The sequence below is a fragment of the Phallusia mammillata genome, chromosome 8 (assembly GCF_965637545.1).
Source record: "Phallusia mammillata chromosome 8, kaPhaMamm4.hap1.1, whole genome shotgun sequence".
Taxonomy (NCBI): Eukaryota; Metazoa; Chordata; class Ascidiacea; order Phlebobranchia; family Ascidiidae; genus Phallusia; species Phallusia mammillata.
Window position 1 is genome coordinate 257,640 of NC_137259.1, and position 25,867 is coordinate 283,506.

The 25,867-nt window shown below is 36.9% G+C and overlaps 1 protein-coding gene across 6 annotated transcripts; it reads left to right on the forward strand.

The window, feature by feature from the left end:
• Positions 1–1,354: 1,354 nt before the first annotated feature.
• On the forward strand, positions 1,355–24,337 carry LOC145204013 (CUB and sushi domain-containing protein 3-like). 6 transcript variants are annotated; one of them, XM_080076408.1, is made up of 75 exons: positions 1,356–1,480; positions 1,549–1,686; positions 2,141–2,446; positions 2,754–2,780; positions 2,845–3,035; positions 3,935–4,094; positions 4,239–4,265; positions 4,339–4,544; positions 4,834–4,984; positions 5,047–5,076; positions 5,151–5,186; positions 5,297–5,478; positions 5,536–5,701; positions 5,824–5,895; positions 6,250–6,378; positions 6,666–7,066; positions 7,122–7,272; positions 8,737–8,808; positions 9,071–9,214; positions 9,293–9,508; positions 9,567–9,602; positions 9,751–9,932; positions 10,000–10,165; positions 10,299–10,364; positions 10,473–10,616; positions 10,682–10,939; positions 10,998–11,033; positions 11,185–11,366; positions 11,433–11,598; positions 11,733–11,798; positions 11,907–12,050; positions 12,109–12,348; positions 12,407–12,442; positions 12,597–12,778; positions 12,846–13,011; positions 13,086–13,151; positions 13,251–13,394; positions 13,464–13,682; positions 13,753–13,776; positions 13,975–14,156; positions 14,359–14,527; positions 14,590–14,616; positions 14,681–14,722; positions 14,805–14,983; positions 15,298–15,457; positions 16,321–16,356; positions 16,434–16,621; positions 16,743–16,890; positions 17,048–17,262; positions 17,415–17,559; positions 17,636–17,692; positions 18,028–18,224; positions 18,372–18,516; positions 18,770–18,826; positions 19,011–19,192; positions 19,285–19,429; positions 19,485–19,532; positions 19,609–19,805; positions 19,869–20,028; positions 20,174–20,373; positions 20,640–20,790; positions 21,029–21,088; positions 21,204–21,245; positions 21,475–21,607; positions 21,677–21,788; positions 22,039–22,283; positions 22,459–22,631; positions 22,708–22,743; positions 22,833–22,871; positions 22,958–23,126; positions 23,253–23,325; positions 23,385–23,530; positions 23,667–23,772; positions 23,931–24,036; positions 24,150–24,337. In XM_080076408.1, the coding sequence occupies exons 1-75, from the start codon at positions 1,414–1,416 to the stop codon at positions 24,176–24,178; spliced, it is 9,894 nt and encodes a 3,297-aa protein (XP_079932534.1). In that variant the 5' UTR covers positions 1,356–1,413; the 3' UTR covers positions 24,179–24,337. The 6 variants fall into 6 exon arrangements, with proteins under 6 accessions (XP_079932538.1, XP_079932534.1, XP_079932537.1 ...); XM_080076411.1 differs by lacking the exons at positions 12,597–12,778; positions 12,846–13,011; XM_080076410.1 differs by lacking the exons at positions 11,185–11,366; positions 11,433–11,598.
• The last annotated feature ends 1,530 nt before the right edge of the window (positions 24,338–25,867 follow it).

Here is a 25,867-nt window from a genome sequence, read left to right on the forward strand (position 1 = left end):
CTATGTTTGAACATGCACGTTCAGGTCAGAAAGGAAAAATGTCGAAAGGTTAAATGTCTGGATAAACGTTAAAATACTTCATATAATTTGTGTTCAACAGCTTGTAGGCCGGAAAAATTACAGTAAACATTTGTGGAACTACCTGAATTTTTGTTGGTTGTGTTCGATATTGTTTAGCAAATAAATGCCGGGTCAGTGACAGCCAGGATATGACGAACTGCACAATTACCGGCAATGCAAAAAAGGTTGCCGACCCCTGGTGTAAATGATGTGTGCTTCAAAATATTTCGAAACTCTGTCGCATGTGAAACTTGGCTAATGCCTCGAAGTTTGATAATCGTGATTGGGTTTGCGGCCGATCTATCAATCACTCTGTTGATGTTTGAACGATCAAAATCTGTCAAAGTCGCCAAACTTACTGATCAACGTCACGTGTTATGACATCAGCCAATAAAGTTTCCGCTCCATCGAAATGACGTTTATTGTTTGCAGAAACTATAAACAGCAAGTTTAGGAAGTTGGGCGTTTAACTTTGTTGCTGAAATATGTTTTCGGCCTTTAAATCTATTCGTAACACTTTAATTTATTGGTCAAACTTTTGTTTGTTAAAAAAATTCGAAGGCAGTGATTCAACAAACACCAGGAAAAACCAAAAATTGCAGGTGATTTTGTCCGGAATTCCGGTTATATTTACGTGGGAGACAAAGTTTTTGAGATAAAAATTATGCCGGAAAATACCGTGTTCCTTCAAATGTCATCACGCGATCAACAACCGAAAACTCGCCAGTCTTAACCAGAATTGCTGATCACGTGTTGTACATGTTTCATTTGTAACATGTCGACTTGCGTGTTACTCCCACGCAGAAGTTATTTCCCGCGGGGGTTTCGCCAGTTATTTGTGGGGAATTTATGCGGTTTCATCAACCCGTGTATATAGATGCTAAGAACGGTCGGATGCGTCCATAGTTGGAAACAAACGTGAAATCAGGCCACTTTGATCACCGTGTGCTTTGCGTGCCGACATTTTTGTGCAATTGTAGTTAGTGCCAGTTGATTTATGCAGTAGGCTAATCAGTAGGCCAGCAGGCATATTCTGTTTGTAGGCAGGGATTTTAACATTGTTGCATCATAACAAACTTAAATTATAAAGATACGCATTTGGTTTAAATTATGTCTAACTTGAAAAAAATGCTTGAATATGACCCCACAAATCGTTTGACGTGCCCAAAAAATATCTCGCGTGACAACTAACAACTTGAAATGTTCGGGCTTTAAGTTGGTCACGGTTGAATGCGCAAAGCTGGTTACCGACCCCGGTACAGTGACGTAGAGAAATGGTGAAGTACATTTAAGTTTAAGCTCATCCGACACTTTTTTGCAGAAATTTTTAATCAAATAGAAATTTGTTGTACCATGAAGTCAGGAGTCGTCTTCCGCCTCCTGGTGGCGGTGTTATGCGCCTGCATATCTACGTCACGAGGTAAGAATGTTTTAAATTCATTCAAACCAAATTTCAATGCGTCGGTTTAAAACAAAATCGTGTTCCAGGTATAAGATGCTACAACATATTGAGGGTCGAAGTTCTCGGTCAAGTTGCTATGGATCAAAAGGAGCCAGACGACTGTCCCGGACAAAGCTGCTTCCGTCTTTCAGCCGACACAACATCGCAAGTTCAAGGGTTCGGAGGTAAAACAGTGAAATTTTCTACCAATGAAAAGGTTTTGCGAGGTTAACACGATTTGAAACTGTGATTTTTTATCTGTTCTACTTGCAATGTTGGTTCGTAGTTTACCAAACAAGAAAATTCTTTTAACTTTTCTCATTGTCAAAATTCCATTCCTTGTCAAGCAGCAAGTGTGTGAGAACAACTACAGGTCTCCAGGGGTCCGCCTTTTTTGCACTGCGGACCGTTTTTGAAACTTTATCGCGGACCGGCCTAAACTACAAATATTCAGCAATGAGAACGTCTAAACGGCTCTCAGGATATAAGGCAAAATGTTTTAAAGCATTTACCCTGAAAATTATACGGCCCGGTAACGAACTCCTCGCGGACGGCGGTTGACGACCTCTGGTCTAAGCAACACAAAGCTTAATTATTATTTTAGACTCAATGTTTTTATCCAGCAAATATCTGTTTCAGCTCTCAGTGGTTCGGTTGTCACTGGCAACTGCATCCCGACCCTTCAGTGCGGACAACTTAATTGTAGTGCTCTGAAATCATCGGGCGTCGTGGGAAGCATGACGCAGCAGGTTTCATTCAGCAACTGCCAGGCGAGCTGCTGCGATTCCGATTATTGCAACGACGCCGTTTCCCCGGCAACCCAGACAACCCCTTCGCCCATAATCGACATCACCAATGCAGCTATGGTAACCGAGGCAATGACGTCAGTGGCGTCAAGTGTGACGTCACTCGTTGAGTCGATAGACACGGAGGCGACCACACAAGGTTTGTCATTGTCAAGTGTTCGAAACAAATAAGAAAGCATGTATCAACGATTTTTTCACACTACGAGTGGTGGGATTCAGCCGGTTAGCACCGGTTCTACAGAACCGTCTCACGAAGATTTATAAGATCAGCGAACCGGTTAGCATTACTGGTTACTGTCAATGGACTTTTTGTGATAGAACCGGCAGAAAAGTAGGACTTTTGCGATAGAACCGACTGACAAAAAATTTGAATCTCACCACTGCATACACCCATATGCTAAGCTAACATATTAATTTATCGTCGTTGTTGTTGTTGTTTTTCTCAGGTATGTCGGAAGGATCAGCTACAGAACGTAAGGAAGCTAAAATTTTGGTTGAATTTATTTCAAAGCTAAAAATTACATTTTATTTTTCTAGCCCAACCACGGTGTGGCGCTCGCAATCTCACCGTTATGGTGGGAGTGACGCAAGTACTGACGTCACCGGGCTGGCCTGGTAGCTATGGCGACGATGAGGAATGCCATTGGTTGATGGCTGCTCCGCCTGGTCATGTGATCCAGTTTGTGATTGACAGTTTCCGAAGCGAATTGTGCTGTGATAAACTTCGGGTAAGTTCGGAAAAATTCGGAAACTCTTAGTAACCGAGTGTTTTTATTATTCCCTAAGCAACATTTTTTTAACAATCTCTACACTCCTTGCCAGCAGTGGTTTGAAAGTTGCAGAGTTAACATTGAATAGCTGCAAAGATTTGCACAAAGTCGACAAAAACGCCAAGTGCCGGTCAATTCTGCCCAGATAATTTCCTGCATTTGAGGGGCGCAAGAAACTTTCCATGACTGGGGAAACTTCACAACTAAGTACTTCCGCCAAAATTCCTACCTCAATCGACCTGATAATTTTTTTATGTTACAAAGCAAGGAGAAGTGATTACAACAAAGTTTGACCGGTTGATCACACGGAATATCCCAGCCTGTTGAGTTTGTCACGTGACCATCAGGTTGACCTTTACCTGACCTTGTTCTCAGTTGCTTAGGTGTATTATTTAAAAGACCCATAACACCAAACGTAGGCTGTCGATTCTCCCATAGTCAATTATTGCGCAAACGCTGTATTGCAAGGCAAAAACATCGCACCCACATCGCCCTGTGTTATCCTCGGAACCGTTTAGCTTAAGGATTTGACCACCTGCACCGAACAACCCTTTCACTCCATAAGTGTTAACACAGTGACAAAAGTGTTTTAAAACAACAAACTTAGGTAAATAAATAACCCCAACTTTGACAGCAGAACAAATAAAATTTAACGCCACGAAGCTTTGCGTCCAAACCAATGGATATGTTTGTTGATAATAATCCGCCGTTTTATCATTAAAATTTTTGATATTTTATTCGCCAGAAACCGAGTGGTTTACGGCTGCTGGTTAAAATTATTGCCTTGCTTCGTTAAGTATGGTTATCGAAGTGAGGTACGTAACAATGCATGAATTATTTCACCACAACGTTAACAGGTTTACAACGACGATGACGTACAACCCAGTGACGTGTACTCTGGCATTCTGATGAGAGGCACTTCTATGACGTCACAGAGCAATATTGTCAGAGCGACATTTACGTCAGATGCGACGTTCCCGTACTATGGTTTCTCCATAAACTACACAGCGGTTCTTGGTAAGAAATAACAAATAAACGTGTGATACAAAATCACACAGTAAATAATCAAAAGTTTAAAACAAGTTTGTTTTGATTTCAAAACCTTTTTGTCTATTACGGAATTTTATACACTTCAAATAACGACCGACTTTTTGGTTTCAGCTCCGAGTTCACCACCCACCACCACAGGTTTGTTGTTTAACAATTAAAAAACATACATAAACTTTTAAGTCGAACAACTGTTGTCATTGCTTCCTTGCAGATTTAAAAATCACGACCCAACCAACTGCAACTTGCGGATTCAATGCAACCGCTACAATTACCGCTCAAACTATTACGTCGCCTGGCTACCCGACTGGTTACCCAAGCAACAGTGAATGCTATTGGCTGATTCGCGCTAGTGAAGGCAAGCAAGTCAACTTTACATTGGATACATTTCACACCGAGATATGTTGTGACTATCTACAGGTGAATCACATTTACAAAACTTTCATACATTTTCTATTCCATGTGTTGGCCTAAAATGTAGTACTTTAGTTTTTTTCTTCTGTGTTGTTGCTACAAAATTCCCAAATCAAACAAAATTTAAATCTGAACTATTGCCACAGACTTATTGACAAATATAGTAAACCAACTATTTCTCCAATTAAAATCACAAGCAACGCTTGAAGGTTTTCAAATCATTTCAACACATCCACTTGTTATTGACAATCTTATCTCATCAAAATTTCCTCATTAAACTTTTTCAACTGGACAGATCTATGACAGTGATTCCAAAACCAAGTTAATGGATAAATTGGCTGGTCAAGTTTCTGGAAGAAGTTTTATTTCAACAAATGGTGTTCTTCTTGTTAATTTTTACTCGGACAATTCTGTTGAAAGAACTGGATTTACTTCATCATTTTATGGTAACTTATAACTATACACTAACAATACAAGATGAAATACTTTGTGGAATATTTTGTTGCAGAAATTGATTCACCAGAAATTCCCCATCCGAGTAAGAAAAATATTCATTTAAATGTTAAACTTGGCTTTTTTACTGTCCCTTGTAATTTATTTTTATATTTTCAGAAACAACAGCTAGTATGCAAAAGACCAATGTAACAGGTAAAAAGTGAACCTTTTTTCCAAGCTTTTTTATAGTTCTGGTTTAGAATTATTGAATGAGTTTCAGGCCCAAGTTACAGACTTTTTAAAGTTTTATTGCCGTTTTTCAGTTTGTGAGGACAACGAAGTTTTTGTGATGCCAGGAAGAAATGTTGCCATAAAATCAATAAACTATCCAAATAATTATGGAAACGACTTGAATTGTTGGTTGGTTGTTACGACAACAGAAGGAATGAAACTAAGATTGCTGTTGAATTATTTTGTCACAGAGGGATGTTGTGATCAACTTACAGTGAGTTTCTATTTACATGGAGCCAAATCACTCTCTTAAAGCATTATTTTCTTCCAGTTGTTTGACTCTAGAGTTAATGGGTCTGAAATTGCCCAACTCAAAGGGGCTGAATCAACAGGTGGAGTACCTACCAGCCGATATTCACCTGGCAATACACTTGCTCTCCGATTTCGAAGTGATGGCTCGATCAGCTACCAAGGATTCAGTGGCATCTTATCTGCAGGTGTGTTTTACAGAATACAAATAACTCTTGTGATAAACAAATCAAAATATGATACACGCAACTAAGCAGAACATCTGCAGTATGAATAAAACTTTCACACATCCACATTTATTTGTGTACAGTAACACCAGATTTAGAAGAAGTAAATGTCACTGCAATGGGTGTTGATTCAAGCACTGAGACTGAAATTCCAGGTATGTTGTCTGTTTAACTTTTTCTTTGTGTCAAAAATTTTTGTACCTGCTTAATTTTTGTTTCAAATCACAACCAAATAATAAAACAGCCTCTGATTTAAATAAAACTTGTTACCACTGTATTTTAAAAAATGCACCATTAACAACTTTAAATGTGTTCTAAACCTAATGTCAGACAATCCAGTTGCATTATATGTAAAACAGCCCTTCTAGTTTTCAAATATCAAACAGATAAAACCACAGCAGCATAGGAACATCACTTGCCACACTTGCTGCTTTACCACTTTTCTACACATTATTACACTTTAAACATTAGACTTGTGTCAGATTTTCAACCGACATAAACTTTTTTAGTTTCAAACTTCTCCTGTGCCAGCATAAATCGAGTTAAAGTTGGAAATGTGGTGATGTCCAACTCGGAAGAAGTTGTTTCGTGTCACTTTGAATCTTGTGTACATATGATAAGTGAAGCTCAAGTTAATGGTAAGTTTAAAAAATATCCATCATTTGTGCTACATACCCGGTTTAAGAAGAGGCAAAGTAAGATTGTCCAAGAACCACATGCTGTCTTGAAAAGAGCCACATCAGGCATTGATTCTTAATCCCAGTTATAGTGCTGATATAATAGTGTGGAATATTGTTTGTAAATTATTGTGTTTTTGATCCAAGAATATGCCAAACTACACACTATTGGAACTGAAACAAACTAGTATTTTCCCATTAAGCATCAATCTGTACATTGTCATGTAATAAACAAGTTTGTTTGTTAGGTGTCAGTGCGGAAGTTTTCGTGGCCGGGTGTATCCCAGCTGAAGATTGTGCAAACTTGACATGCCCGTTTATCTCCACGCAAGTTGCTGCTGGTCCAATTGGTCTCAACGTCACAAACTGCAACATAACCTGCTGTCAAGAATCAATGTGTAACAGTCCCACTGTGACATCACCAAATGTAGTTGTGACTTCACCAAGTGCAGTTGTGACACCATCAAACACTTGTGGTGGAAATTTCACAGTAGAACCAGGGCACAACCCAACAATAACAACCCCAAATTACCCAGGGAATTACCCATCTGCAAAAACTTGTGAATGGGTGGTGACAGCCCCAACTAATTTTATCATCCAAATCGGTTTTGTTGACTTTTACACAGAAAATTGTTGCGACAAACTAAAGGTTAGTGCTCTGATCTTTGTGAAATTGCTGCATCAGTAAAAGATTTTGGTTTTAGATTTACGATTCCATGTCGCAAGAAATAACCGAGTTTTCGGGGGCAAACCCAAACGATGATTTCTACACAACTGAAAATTTTGTCAAACTGGAATTCAAATCTGATGGTTCTGTGAATGAACGAGGATTCGAAATCAGATTTGCTGCAAGATGTAATTTCTATTACCTTCCCTGAAGGGGACACATATTGATTTTACTCGAATTGTTTGTTTGTTTTTCTTTTTTTTTCTTCCTGTTTTTTTTCTTCCCAAAGTTTGTCCGACTCGTTTTTCCATCAAATGTTTGATGGATTTGGCTGAAATTTACACAGATGGTAGATATAGTTATGTAGATGTGCATCCCACTTTGTTTTTGTTGATAACCCCAGTATTTACCCCGCTAGCCCCCTAAAATGGGTGTGTTTACCCAAAGTTTGTCCGACTCGTTTTTCCATCAAATGTTTGATGGATTTAGCTGAAATTTACACAGATGGTAGATATAGTTATGTAGATGTGCATCCCACTTTGTTTTTGTTGATAACCCCAGTATTTACCCCGCTAGCCCCCTAAAATGGGTATTTTTCGCCAAAAGTTTGTCCGACTCGTTTTTCCATCAAATGTTTGATGGATTTAGCTGAAATTTACACAGATGGTAGATATAGTTATGTAGATGTGCATCCCACTTTGTTTTTGTTGATAACCCCAGTATTTACCCCGCTAGCCCCCTAAAATGGGTGAGTTTTCAAACAGTATCATAATTGGCTGAAATTTGGATTTCTTGTATAGTATGCCATTTATAGGTGTCGATTGTTGTATTCAACCCTGTAGTCCTAACATTTACCTCACAAGCCCCTAAAGTGTAAAACATATTTGTATGTTACTGGGCACCACAAACGAAAGATTTCTTTGGAGCAATAGTGTTACAAGGGGAACCAGTTGTATGTTGCTTGGTGGTCGTTTTTGCGCCATGGCAGTTAGTGGCTTGTTGACAGCCCTATGACGTCAGAAACAATAACGGTTGTTGCTTAAAACACCTCTAGTGGTCGAAATTTTAAACATTGGCGGATTGGGCTGAAATTTTGCAGTACTATTGATTGAGTCATTGTGGTTTTTATATATTTTTTGTTTGTGTGTCGAACCCAATTAGTTGCCCTACTAGCCCCCTAAAATGGGTCAGTTTTTTAAAACGTTAAATAGGACATACTTCAAACAATATCTGGGGTGAATCTAATTTTATAGTTTGTATTCTACATAGTATTATTATTTTTACCTTACAACACCCGACTTTCTCATGGTTATCTCTTGAATTGCATTATTTTCAACTTTGCATGTGTGGGGACCCATGAGTTTTTGCCTGCAGAAACGACTAAAGTTATAAAAGACGATGGCTAATATGGGACCCAATACAAAATAAGCATAGGAAATATATTTATGTTTTAAAATAGGTTATAGTGTATATGCAAGGGCAATATGTGCTAAGCCACCCTTCTAGTTAGAATGAAAAACCAGTAAAATTTTAACCATTCCTAAGTATTCAGAAAAAAAATTCTCAGCTTATACTTTAATAAGTAAACCAGACATGTGTAAGAAACAAAGGTAGCAGTTGTTAGTTTTAAACCTCAATTCTTATTGTTTTAGCTGCCCCAGTTACGCTTGTACCAACAATCAGTGAAGGAAATGAAACTGACAAACCAGAAGAGATTTCTCCAGGTAAAAACAATGACCCACATTTGTTTCACTGAAAGATATTACTACAGATTGGTAAACTATATTGTTTTTGACTATATATTTATGAGTTTGCTTCAAGGTTTTTTTTTTCCACCCAAATGTCACTGAAAAGAATATGACTAAATGTAATAACACTGAGTTATGCACTTGAATTGATTTGAGATTGAAAACAACTTCGCATGCTGGGGATTTAATATCATACAAAGTGTCCTTGAACAGCTTTGAAAGTCCACATATTCTGCAGGTGATGACTTGCAATGTTGGCAAATTCAACAACTTCAAGGCATGGGTGCAGGAAACGTAAATTTACGTGGGGTTCAAGATTGTTTTGGAGGAAGTTGCCTTTTGCTTAATGGAACTGCAACAATGTCAATAGAACCACTAGGAGGTTTGTATCAAATCTAAACTTTATCATTCACCACACTTCATTTCAAAAAATATTTTCGACTTATTTTTTCAATTGCAGAGTTTACAGGTCAGGTAACGATGGGAATGTGCGTCCCATCTATAACTTGTCAACTCGATGGATGTTCCGCCATTTCAACACTTGGGGTCGCTGCTACATTGGGTCTCAATTTTACCAACTGCAATGCTTCATGTTGTAACACAAGACTGTGTAATGATGTCACAACAGATACTATGACACCAACCACACAAACTATGACATCACCAACTGTAACAAGTAGGAATTACATCACAAACAAATTTTGATGCTTTTATTGATTTAATATTTTTAACAGAATCTGGAAGCAGTGCACAAACTCCACCAGTCACAGGTAAACCTCATCCATGTGTTAAAGTTAGTAAAGTGATAAGAATATGATATGTTTATGAAAGTCTGTCTGCAGCAGAGCAACGAACACATACCATTTGTATCATTCAAGATACAAACAGCAAAAAGTAAAATGGGTGTTCTTTGTTTAGTCTGTCAAGACAGTGATGTAACTGTTGTCCCTGGAAACACTGTAACAATGACATCGGAGAATTATCCGAATGCCTATGAATCGAGTAGTGATTGTTGGTTGGTTGTGACAACAACGCCTGGATTTCTTGTCCAGCTTCATTTCGATCAGTTTTCAACTGAATCATGTTGTGATGTACTTTACGTAAGAATCATTTTGTGGATTGCAACAATTTGTTTAATAGTTGGAAGCCTCACAAAGTTGTTTTTAGATGTATGATTCAGATGAAAAAAGAGTAAATACCCGAAAGTTTATTGATCAAATAAAGGGACAGCAATCCAATGTTACAAAATATTCACGTAGCAACAAGATTGCAATCAGATTCAGAAGTGACAGCAGTTTCCAGTATTCGGGTTTCAATGCCACAATATCAGCAGGTATCAATGCAACAAACACAATCAACAAACCCACAAATTATCAAAACTCGTCAATTCACACAGAATCCATCCTCTTAACTGTCATGTCATCCATTTTGTGCAGAAAAAATGACAACATACTTTTCTGTTACAGTTCCTTCCAATGGAACAAGTGAATTGGAAACTACAACTGAAAGTGTATCAACAACAAAACCTTCAGGTTGCCCATCTAATAAATCCATCTGCATGTGATTTAAGATAAACTTATGCCAATCTCAGTATCTCTAGTACACACTTGTTTGCAATTAACATACTATTGTTCTGCAAGGTGGTGGACTGAAATGCTGGTTATTACAAAAAGTACAAGCCATGGGTAGAGAAGTTATGAACGTACGCAGTGAGGTGGATTGTTTTGAAGGAAGTTGTCTCTTGCTTACTGCCAACGCAACAATGCCTTTCGGACCACTAGGAGGTTTGTGTCTTAATTTCCCTCTCAGCGAATGATTCATCTTAAATATTTATTTTCTTTCATGGCAGAAGTTTCATCCCAGGTAACAATGGGAATGTGCGTCCCAACTTCAACTTGTCAACTCGGTGGATGTTCCTCCATTTCAACACTTGGTGTCGCCACTAGTCTGGGTCTCAATGTTACCAACTGTGTTACATCATGTTGTAACACAAGACTGTGTAATGATGTCACAACAGAAACTATGCCATCAACAACACAAACTATGACATCATCATCACAAACTATGACATCACCAACACAAACTATGACATCACCAACTGTAACAAGTAGGAATTGCATCACAAACAAATTTTGATGCTTTTATTGATTTAATATTTTTAACAGAATCTGGAAGCAGTGCACAAACTCCGCAAGTCACAGGTAAACCTCATCCATGTGTTAAAGTTAGTAAAGTGATAAGAATATGATATGTTTATGAAAGTCTGTCTGCAGCAGAGCAACGAACACATACCATTTTTGTATCATTTAAGATACACACAGCAAAAAGTTATAATGGGTGTTCTTTGTTTAGTTTGCCAAGACAGTGATGTAACTGTTGTCCCTGGAAACACTGTAACAATGACATCAGAAAATTATCCGAATTCCTATGCATCGAGTAGTGACTGTTGGTTGGTTGTGACAACAATACCAGGATTTCTTGTCCAGCTTCATTTCGATCAGTTTTCAACTGAATCATGTTGTGACGTACTTTACGTAAGAATCATTTTGTGGATTGCAACAATTGGTTTAATAGTTGGAAACCTTATAAATTGTTTTTAGATGTATGATTCAGATGAAAAAAGAGTAAATGCCCGAAAGTTTATTGATCAAATAAAGGGACAGCAATCAAATGTTACAAAATATTCACGTAGCAACAAGATTGCGATCAGATTTAGAAGTGATGGCAGTTTCCAGTATTCAGGTTTCAATGCCACAATATCAGCAGGTATCAAAGCAACAAACACAATTAACAAATTCCCAAAATGTCAAAACTCCTCAATTCACACAGAATCCATGCTCTTAACTGTCATGTCATCCATTTTGTGTAGTGAAAAATGACAACATACTTTTCTGTTACAGTTGCTTCCAATGGAACAAGTGAATTGGAAACTACAACTGAAAGTGTATCAACAACAAAACCTTCAGGTTGTCCATCTAATAAATCCATCTGCATGTGATTTAAGATAAACTTATGCCAATCTCAGTATCTCTAGTACACACTTGTTTGCAATTAACATACTATTGTTCTTCAAGGTGGTGGACTGAAATGCTGGTTATTACAAAAAGTACAAGCCATGGGTAGAGAAGTTGTGAATGAACGCAGTGAGGTGGATTGTTTTGAAGGAAGTTGTCTCTTGCTTACTGCCAATGCAACAATGCCTTTTGGACCACTAGGAGGTTTGTGTCTTAATTTCCTTCTCAGCAAAAGTTTCATCTGTAAATATTTACTTCACAGAAGTTTCATCTCAAGTAACAATGGGAATGTGCGTACCGACTGGATCGTGTCAACTCGATGGATGTTCCTCCATTTCAACACTTGGTGTCGCCGCTAGCCTGGGACTCAATATTACCCATTGTGCTGCATCATGTTGTAACACAAGACTGTGTAATGATGTCACAACAGAAACTATGCCATCACCAACACAAACTATGACATCACCAACACAAACTATGACATTACCAACTGCAACAACAAGTAGGAATTGCAGCACAAACAAATTATAATGCTTTTATTGATTTAATATTTTCCACAGATTCTGCAAGCAGTGCACAAACTCCGCAAGTCACAGGTAAACCTTATGCGTATGTTAAAGTCAAGTTAGTAAAAGGATAAGTGTGTGAGATGTTTATGAAAGTCTGTCTGCAGCTGTACAATGAACAAACACTGTTTGTATCATTCAAAATACAAACAGCAAAAAGTCATAATGGGTGTTCTTTGTTCAGTTTGCCAAGACAGTGATGTCACTATTGTCCCTGGAAACACTTTAACAATGACATCAGAGAATTATCCGAATTCATATTCACCAAGTAGTGACTGTTGGTTGGTTGTGACAACAACACCAGGATTTCTTGTTCAGCTTGATTTTGATCAGTTTTCAACTGAATCATGTTGTGACGTACTTTACGTAAGAATCATTTTGTGGATTGCAACAATTTGTTTAATAGTTGGAAGCCTAACAAAATTGTTTTTAGATCTATGATTCAGATGAAAAAAGAGTAAATGCCCGAAAGTTTATTGATCAAATGAAGGGACAGCAATCCAATGTTACAAAATATTCACGTAGCAACAAGATTGCGATCAGATTTAGAAGTGATGGCAGTTTCCAGTATTCGGGTTTCAATGCCACAATATCAGCAGGTATCAATGCAACAAACACAATCAGCAAACTCACAAAATGTCAAAACTCCTCAATTCATACTTTTCTGTTACAGTTCCTTCCAATGGAACAAGTGAATTGGAAACTACAACTGAAAATGTATCAACAACAAAACCTTCAGGTTGTCCATCTAATAAATCCATCTACATGTGATTTAAGATAAACTGATGTTGCTTTAGTACTCACTCACTTTTGAAATAACATACTATTGTTCTTCAAGGTGGTGGCTTGAAATGCTGGTTATTACAAAAAGTACAAGCCATGGGTAGAGAAGTTGTGAATGAACGCAGAAAAATCGATTGTTTTGAAGGAAGTTGTCTCTTGCTTACTGCCAACGCAACAATGGCCATAGGACCACTAGGAGGTTTGTGTGTTAATCAACTTCCTTCCCAGTAATGATTCATCTGTAAATATTTATTTTCTCTTATCACAGAAGTTTCATCTCAAGTAACAATGGGAATGTGCGTACCGACTGGATCGTGTCAACTCGATGGATGTTCTTCCATTTCAACACTTGGTGTCGCCGCTAGCCTAGGACTCAATATTACCCATTGTGCTGCATCATGTTGTAACACAAGACTGTGTAATGATGTCACAACAGAAGCTATGACATCAACAACACAAACTATGACATCACCAATGACAATCACCGGTGCATATTTGAAAAATCTGCTTATGAAATTACCTAAAACTACCTTAAAAAACTTTTCACTTGTTTTTAGGCCCCGAAGAAGTGACTGCATCATGTAAGTAACTTCATTTACAGTTATAATCTTAGATGTCTACTAAAACACAATGTTTTTAGTGTAAGCTGATTGATTTAAATGAGGCGCACTACATAAAAACAACAAATAAAACATCATGTATACAAAAGTATTGTTTGTAAAAGGATGCCACGACTAGCAATTCTATAACCACAACTTTCATCACAATAATTTGTTTAGTTTGCTCCGACTATGATGTCACAATCACCCCCGGCAGTCCTGTGGTGATCACTTCACCAAATTACCCAAACAATTATGTAAACAGCCAGAATTGTTGGATGGTTTTGACTGCACCAAGTCAATATAAGATACAAGTCAACTTTACTAGTTTCCAAACGGAATCATGTTGTGATGGTGTTAGGGTGAGTTCCTAATTATACAGAATGTATACACAGATGGTATATTTGATGACAACACAAACTGGTTTCAACTAAACAATGTATATATATACAACTTCCGTGGCCCAGAAGTCAATCACACCAAGTGTAAATGCTGAGATAATTTAAACCACTGACTTTCATCCGGAAGAAAAACATACTAACCACTTAACAATATATTCTACAGTTGTACAACTCCAACCGAACAGAAGACAGCGAACTTCTGATTGATGAGCTGAAAGGAAGTGTCGGTCGATCTCAAGCCTTACAGCTCTCATCCAGCAATTACATTTCTCTGATATTCTTTAGCGACTCATCACTTACTGATGAAGGTTTCACAGCAACTGTAACAGCAGGTAATATTTTCGGCATTTATATCTTCCCACACATGGATAAGTAACCCTTGATTTGTTTGCAGTATCAAAAGAAACTGAACAACCAACAGGTTTGTGAAAAAAATTTACCCTTGTAAGTTGATTGAATGTTTCTTGACCTTTGCTCTACTTTAGGAGTATCGCCGACAAGCGATAGTGTGAGCACTAGACGAGAAGGTGAGTTTGCAAAAAAACTTCAATATTCACAAAAACACCAAATGTAAATTGCCATCAACAAATTGTGCACACATTGGTTTAGATGTTTGTGGATTCAACACGGACGTTTCATTTTATCCGAGAACTTTCACCACTCCTGGGTATCCAACAGGTTACCCTTCTAATCGACGATGCAGTTGGACATTGCGAGCTTTCAGAGGTTACCAAGTTGAACTCACAGTATACGCAGGAAACACAGAAAGTTGCTGTGACTATATGGAGGTATAAAGAAGCTGAGAAAAGTTTTGTTAAATTGCAGAGCGAAGAATTTGTCAGCATAAACAACCACACTGCTGTAAACACATAAATGATACAATATTCTTATAGCTTCATATGCATGCAAATCGATAAATAGTGTTACATCTTTAGAACAGCAAAGTTTTATTTTACATCTTTGCGAGACAATATTTAATATGCAACTCTGCCAGACAAATGCATTCATAGGATCCTTTTAAACAATACACTCTAAAATTTACTGCACATGAAATCGGCAACATCTTTATGTCCTTATCATTTACTAACTTTTGTTTTTCCAGATTTTTGACAGTCACTTAAGTACAATAGCACCATTGGCTCGAATTCAAGGATTGATTACGAGAAACCGAACTTACACATCCACCAGTCGACACTTAACTGTCACGTTCATCTCTGACCCTTATGTCACAAACCCAGGCTACGCTGCGAGCTTTGTTTTGGGTAACATTTTTTAAACACTTGCAAACTTTTAACATACAATATGTTTTGTTGAATGCTAATCCCAACTGTATTTCAACTTTTTTTTTAATTTGGTTCCTGTGGGTTTGAGTAATGTGCTAAAGTCTCTTGCTCAAAGAAAGGTCAATGGGATCAGAACCAACAACCTTGTGAGCACAAGTTGGTTGCTCCAATCACTGGACCATCTTGTAGACAATTTATTGCATACTGAAAACCAACTGTCTGCAGTTAATTGCTGGGCAAACGAATTAATGTTGATATTACCAGAACAATGTGTACCATAGATTAGGCCTATTATACATCCTCTTTTTGGAGGACATGTCCTCCTTTTTAACAAAAACCAAGTTGTCCTCCGAGGACAAGAAAAAGTACCCAAATGTCCTCCTTTTTAAAGAATTTCTGATTTACCAAATACATATGTGACAATTAAGCCTTTGAAAACAGCCAAATATACATCTTCAGCTTATTTTTTGAAGACTACAGGTGAATTTTTTTGATAAAAAGAAGGTTATTTTCGTGTGGTGATGTGATAAACGTTAAACTTTATTCGAACTATAATTCAATACCGTCTAAAGGCTTTTATTTTTGGGTGGTCTTTAAGTATTTTTTCATGTTCTTTTCAACAATGTGTCCTCCTTTTTGGGGATGGAAATATGGTAGGCCTACCATAGATAACATAAAACACTGTGCATTTAATGTGCCAAGTATCACCCTGTGAATATATATTTTGCAGACCAAAGAGTCTGTGTTGTTATGTAAAGTGCCAATTATAAAAACACTCTTATCTTTTGCATGGGGTAAACTTATGCTTGAGCATCCTAATATGGGATCTTTCTGTTTTTCAGTTCCTGACACCAGATCTACGGAACCCACAACTACTGGTTTGTTGCTTTCATGTTTGTGTGACTAATTTCATGTTTGTGTAACTAATGAATTTTTGTAATAAAAATTATCACAGCAACTACAAGATCGTGTGATGCAAGGCTTGCAGCAACATCAGAAACAAAGTTCCTTGAATCACCAAACTACCCCAGTCCGTACAATGCAAATTCTCTGTGCATGGTTTACCTTCAAGCACCAGAAGGAACTCACATTGTTATTCAAGTGCAGGAGTTCATCACTGAAACTTGTTGCGACAAACTCATTGTAAGTTATTCTGGTACAAGATCATTGTTCAGCGGTAAAAAAACTAATTTATTGAACAAAGTTTCGCTTTCATGACCTGCTTGCTTATTATCATTCACTGTTCCTAACTTTAACTTTTTAGTTTTATGACGACGGTCGGCAAACTGCAACATGGGCAGGTTCAGTAGCAAGGGGAACTTTGTATCAATCAAAGACACCAACGGTCACACTTCGCTTTACATCTGACCTTGGAATTCAATATCGTGGATTCAGAATATCGTACACTGCAGGTTTGGATAATTTGCTATCCCTCATCTATAATTTGATGTTTCACTAAACCAACACAATCCACAGATGCAAGGTTTAAAAATAACATTTGTATTATTTCTGTCATGAATAAAATCCAACTTGCAACTTAAAATTACAGACCATGTTTGTTATATTCAGTTGATGACAATTCAACTTCTCCTTCACCAACATTCCTGTCATGCAACTCAACGACACAAGCAAGTTTATCGCCACAAACCATCGCATCACCAGGTTGGCCGGGTGAATACCCAAGTCGACAGGATTGCAGATGGAATATTGTCGGACAGGATGGATTTGCAATTCAGTTCAATTTTACTCAGTTCAACACAGAAACTTGCTGTGACTACTTAGAGGTGAATAAGCTGTTCTATCAAACATGAGCTTCTCTAGTCACGAAGTTTCCGTGGAAAAACAGACTACATGCCTTTATTATGTCACAAACAGCACAATCTGATTCAAATTTTACTCCCAAGTTCCTCATTTTCGTTGTTTACATAATTTTCAGATTTCAAGCAGTGGTTCACAACTTCGAAGAATAGCTGGAAACACAGACAACATAATCACACAGTATGATGTCACAAACATTCAACTTCTGTTTCATAGTGATGGAAGTTTTCAAAGAAGTGGATTTTATGGCTCGTTTAAAATTGGTAAGTAAATATGGTATGAGTGTTTTAAATGTGAATGAATAAGAAATAAAGCTTTCAAATACATTTTATATTCCAGTTTCCACACTAGCAGTTCCCACAACAATCCCAACCTCATCATCCCAACAAACATCAAGTAAGCAGATAAAAAATGTTGGCACTGATCTAACAGTGACACCTTGTGGTCAAAGTTGGTACTGTGTACAAACTTTGAAAGTTTAAAACATCATGCTAATTTGCTAAGCTTAATGGTGCAATTTTACAGAACATCTGATTAGGCAGTTTTATCTTACCAACTGACAGGCTTGGGTTCACAATCCTGATTCAAATAAATAAAATGAGTGTTCAATCAGTATTCACTTAAAATTCTTAAAAGTATAAAAAATTTATATGCTGTGTTGTATCATACAGCTTAGATTATTTCAAGGGGCAGGTTCACATTCTAATGCTTTGGTTTTCCCCAAACAACAGCTCCTTCACCAACATTCCTGTCATGCAACTCAACAACACAAGCAAGTTTATCGCCACAAACCATCGCATCACCAGGTTGGCCGGGTGATTACCCGAGTCGACAAGATTGCCGATGGAATATTGTTGGACAGGATGGATTTGCAATTCAATTCAACTTTACTCAGTTTAATACAGAAGCTTGCTGCGACTACTTAGAGGTGAATAAACTGTTATATTAATATATTCATTAATATATTCCTACATTTAGTCAAGTTTAAGTAACACGTTGCAAAAATCGTATGCTCATGTCGGGTGTCAGGACAAGCAAAATACCTTCAGTCACAAAACCAATACTTTTTCATCAGATTTCAAGCAGTGGTTCTCAACTTAACAGATTTGCAGGGAACACAGACAACACAATCGAGCAGTATGATGTCACAAACCTTCAACTTTTGTTTCACAGTGATGGAAGTTTAGAGAAAAGTGGATTTTATGGCTCATTCAAACTTGGTAACTACAAACCTAAATTTAACTAGTTGATTTAAAACTTATGTTCAACACTTGGTAAGTAGAAGAAATCTAAAGGTCAAATTACACAACTTTTTCTGCTGAAAACAGCACATAGCTCAATACTGAAGAACAAAATATTTTCTCTCCATAAACTTGTGAAAAGTTTTCACTGCAAAGTAAAAAACACAAACCAGTTCCATGCAAAATACCTAACATCTCACTTCCAGTTTTTAAACTCCACAAAATGTTTCAGTTCCATTGGTTACCACAACAACTGCCTCAGAAACAACATCGCCACAGCTACATGCATGTAAGTTACTGACCAAGAAGTTTACAAATATTAAATAACAAAAAGAGATTAGTGTGGTAGAATCTAGTATCCACAAATAAATTCTGCTTATGTTTGAAGGATGGTAAACGTATCTTCACAAATCTTTTGCAAAAACGTTTTTGTCACACAAAAAGCACATTTTTACTTGATTATGACATCATAGTTATGGAATGTGGAAATCATGCAGAAGCAAGTTTGACCACGAAATTTTTTGCGTCACCCCGATGGCCGTATAATTACCCAGCAAATCAAGATTGCAGCTGGACGATCGGGGGTCGGCAAAGTTACTTTGTCCGATTCAACTTTCAGGAATTCACCACCGAAACATGTTGTGACTATCTTAGGGTGAGATTTGTGTAGTTTGTCGTCCTGACATTGTGCTTTTGCATACTATGCCAGTGAATTGTTATAAATACTAAACATTGATGGGTGTTTAGATATCAGTTGATGGAACAGAGGTTCATAAACTGTTCGGAACCTTAAGTGACCAAACATTTGAGGTCGATGCCACTTCCATAGACATCTTATTCCATAGCGACAGAAGCGTACAAAGATCGGGTTTCCGGGGAACTTTCGAGTTGGGTAAGTAATTATGTAACCAATGGATTTTATGTTTTACAAAAAAATTTACACGCAGTTGCAAAAGAAGAAAAACCAATTCCACCAACATCTGCAACCACACAAGGTTTGTGTCAAAATCATCAATATACACACTTGCTCCCAATATTTAAGAAATTTGAGTAATATATTTTATGTTTTAGTTGTTGGAATTGGAAACCTGACATGTGGGTTTGTTGGTCGAATTGAAAATGACCCAGTTGGCATAGCATCCCCAAATTACCCCCAAAACTACCCAAAAGATACTTTTTGCACTTGGACATTAATTGCGCCTGCGGACCATGAAATTGAGTTTAGTTTGGAAGAAATGGACATTGAAGTTTGCTGTGATTATGTTGAGGTAAAATTTTCAACAATGGTAAGAATTTAACATATTTTCAACTTTGTTATTTGTCTCATAAAGCTTTTTGATGGAGAAGACAGAAGGCTCATAACAAAACTGCAAAGCATGTCTGGTGATGAAATGAAGTTTCGAACAACAACAGGAATGCTGGTCGTTAATTTCACATCAGACTCAACTGTAACAAGGCCAGGATTCTTGGCTTCAGCATATTCTGTTCCTGGTTAGTTGGTGTATGTCTATTTTGCTTGTATGGGGCTTATATGCACTCGCTACAACTTGTGTCATACAAAAGATAGTACATTGCTTTTGTGTAGCAGGACATCACAAATATTATATGATTGTGTAAATACCTCTGTTGTTCACAGCTGGCAATCTTTCTCGCAATTCCTGTGGATTTACCTCCGAAGCAACATCGTCATGGCAACAACTCTACTCCCCGATGTTTCCTGAAAATTATCCGAGCCGAGCAAAGTGCCAATGGCTGATCATCTCCCCTGAGCCCGGCTCCACCATCCAAATCGAAATCACTGAAATAAGCGTGGAAACTTGTTGTGATACTTTGCAGGTAAAATACTAAATTAAACATTTAAACAAAAAAAAACCATTAATGCTTAAATCTAAAATCCAAGTCCCAACTGCAGAAAAAAACTAAAATTGTAAAAACTAACAAAAAAATAACTTTATTTTTTCTAATGCCACAACTTTCTTTACAAATTAAACTAAGAGGCTTTCACCACACTAACATTCACATGCACTTGGGCTTTAACATATTTTTTCCCCTGACAGAAATATCTTCTGATTGACTTTTCCATTAAATATGTTTTTGTGTAGATTTTCGATGGCCGCCATGAATCCAGCCCACTGTTACACTCTCCAACACAAACCCCAATGAACCTGACATCCAGTGGGAATGGTGTAAAGCTGATGTTTACTTCAGACAACACACTCACAAAGCGTGGATTCGCTATTCGTTACAAAAAGAGTAAGTTCTTGTTGTTCCAAAGTGTGTAGCTGCACCAACTATTTATCGCATGTAAAGGTTGAAACCAACAACCCACTTCATTTTGCTAAAACCTCCTGTAATTTGGTCGACATAAAGTTTTAAGTTTTACAGTTGGTTAAATTTGACAAAAAATTGACTGAGCATATCAACACCAAGTGTATATAAAGCTGCGTATATTAAGCTTGTTTGTCTTACAAACTATGTATTTTCTGTTTAGTTGCACCTGTTTCCACCACAGCGAGGACGACACGTGAAACGACAACACAATCAACAACCGGTAATGTTTATGTGTTTGCAGTACACCTCAACACAAATTTTTAGATTGACCAAATAAATTAATGTTTTTTATTCCTCCACAAATCACATTATAACAAACTTATACCTTGTTGTAGTGACAGTGATAAGCACCAGATCCACCACAACTGCTTCACAGCGTAAGTTTAAACAACAACTACATGGATTGTCTTTGAATCAAAATCTAATAATAAAACCTTTAAATATTAAGTTGTAAGTGTTACTGCAAAAAACACAAAAACTGCCAAAAACACAACAAACATTTTAGAAAAGATTAAACCAATCAGATTGTAAGTGTTTTTCACAATAACTTCAAAGGGTTGTAATACTGTCAACAATGTGAACTTAAAGCCTCGTGTCTTTCTACAGCCGACAACAAATGCCCAAATAATGACGTCCCATTCCTACCTGGTTGTACATTCAGGGAATATTACGATAAAACTTGGATTTGTTCAACTTTGTTCTTAAACGACTTTCCATATGGCGACATAAATGAATGCAGGTTGGTTAAACTGAAAGTTGAAGTTACTTGCCACAAATCATGTATGATTGATTGTGAATAAATCTACAGAACCAACATGAATTACTACAATCATTGTGTGAAGGAGTCCCTTCTTATTTGCTCGACTGGAACGAAACAAACTATTTCATTTGGTCTTGGAACTATGGGAGTCGCCGCAGAGGTTGGTTGATATTTCGTTTCAACCCACTTTGGCTTGGGTTAGCTTGGGTATCACAATCAATATCAAACACAGTAAAAGACCTTTACAAGGGCACTTAATGCCACTGGTCTGCATATCTTATTTAACATCCAGCTTCTGGCATAACTATTTTTAAAGATATAAATGCTAGCAAAACACATTGAGCTGTAATTGGCATAAAGTTATTGTAAGTTAAGTATCTCAAGGTGGATAAACTTATTGCATGTCACAGATGATGACACAAAGCATCATGAACATGACAAATGTCATGTCGCCGACATACGACGCATTTTGCTCATCTGACTCAAGATTTCTCGATGAATTGATTGAAAACCTCACAATGTCCACATCATTGGGAGATGCAAGTGCGCTGCCACAGAATATCTGTAACCTGACCAAACTCACACAAGGTCTTCAGCAAATGATGAATTTCCTTCCAAGTGTTATTCGAGCAAAAACAGATGTCGAGTTTTGCAGGTTTGCTACATTTGCTTTATGATGGTTAAATATTCAAGAAACATACAAACTGGGAAAGTAAAATTAAGTTTTGGCAGTAGGACTTCAAAAACAAAAACCTAAAATTAAATAAATATTGTTGTTTTTGTTAGTTTTTGTTGAAATGCAACTTCAGATACAATGCATATGTTTTCAGGTCTTACAAGTCTATGGTTGACTCCATGGCACAAATGTACGAGGGTTTATGTGATTTTTCATATTTCGCTCGATTTAGTCAGCCACTTGGAAAATTTTACAACAACATACAAAAAATTTTGGATCTAACACCAGAGTTGATGAGGAAAAGTTCAGACTTACCAAAGTGTCTAGGTATAAATTAATACAAAACTTTCGCTTATAACTAAAAATAATATTCAACTCAAAAACACCTATATTTTTTTTTCAGCCTTGGCTTCTATAGAGCGATCTCCTGTCATACCAAGTAGGTAATTGTAGTTCAGTGTAGATTTGCAACTGGTATAAGTAAAAGTAAAATCTTGAACTGTATTAAATTAAGTTTCTTTATTTCAGCCATCTCACCAACAAGTTTTAACACAACTGATGCCCAAGGTAAGTGGACGCAACCAACAAGCAATTTATACAGATCACAACCAACCAGAAATTAATCCACTTATTATTATTTTTTTTCAATAAAGGTTGCAGCTCATACAACATGGACCTGATGTTTTTAATGGATGGTTCTGCATCAATTAGTTCACCTAACTTCGTAATCATGATTGATTTTGTCAAAAGTGTTGTCGGTACAATCGATTTGAAGAATAACAAAGTTGGGGTGATCCAATATTCACATTACCAATCAAGCAGGTTTGTCCAATAAAATGTTATACTGTAATGCAAACGTTGAGTGAAAACTGGCTGCTGCAAAGGCTGATGATACATTTGTAAAGAACATTAAACAGCGCAGATCAAAACTAAAACCTTTATATCCAGGCCATCCAACCAGCAGCGTTACATCACCACGGAAATTTCACTTGGACAATTTTCATCCTATTCAAGATTCAATGTAAGTGTTGTAAGTTAAAAGATCTTGTAATAATTTTACCACTACTTTAAATCCCCCAGGCTGCCATGAATCAGATTCAGCATCATGGTTACACAACCTACACCGCTGCAGCAATCCGCAAAGCTATACAAGTCGATTTGAAGTCATCAGACAGATTTGACAGCCCTTGTACCAAAAAGATAATTGTTGTCATCACTGATGGAAGGTAAGTGGTTGAAAACATAAGTTGCCTTTTCACACGAATTGTCACACAACCTTAACAATATAATGTTGCACTGATTTTATATTGTGAACTTCTGTCACTTGTATTGAAGTAGTTCACATAATCAATCTGTTTTTAGTGCATCTGATCCTGATATGCTGCAGCCTATCATCACGGCAGCAAAAGAAATTGGAGTGACATTCTTTGCCGTAGGAGTAGGAAACGCACGATTGAGTGAAATTGAGGTTTTTCATTAAAAATTATATTGTAATGAAATGATTAGTTTGGACAACAAAGGCAGAGTTAAAACACAACATAAGCTATGTACGCGTTTGTAGTGGTGTACATTTGGTAGTTGTTATCTCGCAAACATTTCACAAAGATATGTGATGTTTGTTTGCAGATAATATCTGGTGGAGTGAGTGACCACACCTATTTCGTTCAAGATTTCCAGAGTTTAAAGGCACAAGTGCCGATGATTAGAGATGCTTTGCATAACCTTCTGTCAGGTAGGAATTTCCAAACCACAACATAAATTTTGAGTTGAACTTAAGTATGCTTGATATAATTTGTAGAAAAAATTTAATCTGGCTGGAACTAACATAAAAATATATTTTTTTAGATGAGTTTGGATCCGGAAGTGCCCCATAAACACAAAAAGATTGTCTATTGTGCCTTTAATATTGTGTCCATCAAATCATCTTTCCTGATTGTAAACATAAAGCCGTATGTAATACATGTAACCACCTTATATTGTGTCATCAACAGACCACACATTAAGAAAATAGACAATAAATATTGGCATCTTGACCTTTTGTCTTTTTATCTGTCAACTGGGACAGTCTGCTACAGTCAAAGTACAATTTTCTTCAAGTATCAACAAAATTTATAGGAAGAAACAAAACTAAAAACTATTTTAGCTATGAAGCAAAAAAATCCAGTTCAGTTTGGTTTGGTCATTGAAACCTTTTGCAATCTTATTCAATTTTTGCACATAAAAAAATTATTTTCTGCAAGACTACAATAAAAACCATCTGCATAGGACAAATGGCTAAAGAAACTTTACATTCTGCAACCACTAAAAACTCCTTCATCTGGACTGGGCCATTTATAAAATGAATTGCATTAAAACTTATAATCTAATATTAAAACTCTTAATTATCTTATTCTCAATGGCATTTTTTTTGTTTAACAATGATTTAAATTTAGGGGCATGAATAGAAGATCTAATAAATATTTTCTATGTTCAATATATATACTTGTGCCTTGCCTAAAAATAATACTAATGAAGCAGATTTATACTACAGACGAATCCGGTTAATCGCATACCGGTTAATCGCATAATCCGTTTAATTGCATCGCAATCAAAAATCCCAAACCATCGCCCAACGTTTGTTAAAAAAATCGTCCGGTTAATCGCATACCGGTTTATCGCATAAACCGGATATTCGCATCAATTTTCAACGAAATATGCGATTAACCGGATTGATTATCTCTATGTGAAAGTCAAACAGACCGAGTTTTTCGAATGAAAGACGACGATATGAACGTAAAATCCTCCGGAGGTAATGTACGCGAAAAAAAAAGTAGATGCATGTTTGCATTCTACACCAAATAACGCATCTAACGTTGAAAGTGAAACGTCCATAAAATATTTTTGAAAAGTTATTAGGAGATTAAATCGGCGTTCAGTTTACCGCTGTGCGATAACTAGGAATCGTTATCTCAAAGCTGTGCACATTGTTCCTTTATTGTTGGCTTATCTAATCGCCAATAGTGATATAACAAGCGTTTAAAAGAGTTCAACACGTTAAAATTACGAAACTGGTGCTCCGGCAAAGACGCTGATTGTAATTTCTTACTATGTGCAAACTGCACCAAATTCGAAGTATTAAACTGTATTGAAATTTGAAAAATGTTAAATGTAAAACAAATGGTTAAAAATGTTCTTTTGTTATTGTTCATGACCCGCAAAACACGTAATGGTTGTAAAAAATGTTAGCTCGCAAGTAATCACACTATGTTGTTTAGATTCACGCAATTGGTAACGTGCCAATGATTGACATATTTTATGTCGTCTATTCGTGGCCTTGCGCAACTTATCAGGTGGATCACCGATTAAGAAAGGCATTTATTCCTCTAGTATTTGTTGCTGGTTTAAATTTTTGAAGCAACGATCACACGTTGATCACGTGACAGTCACGCTAATCTTGCAGCTGCAGTTTTGCTGAGTAAGCTAGAAAGTAGCGCCACAATCTGAGTCTTTAAAGGTTTGCTAAAATGAATTATTCTTTTTGTCAATTGAATAACGGGTTATAAAAGAAACTGATGCAGCTCGCC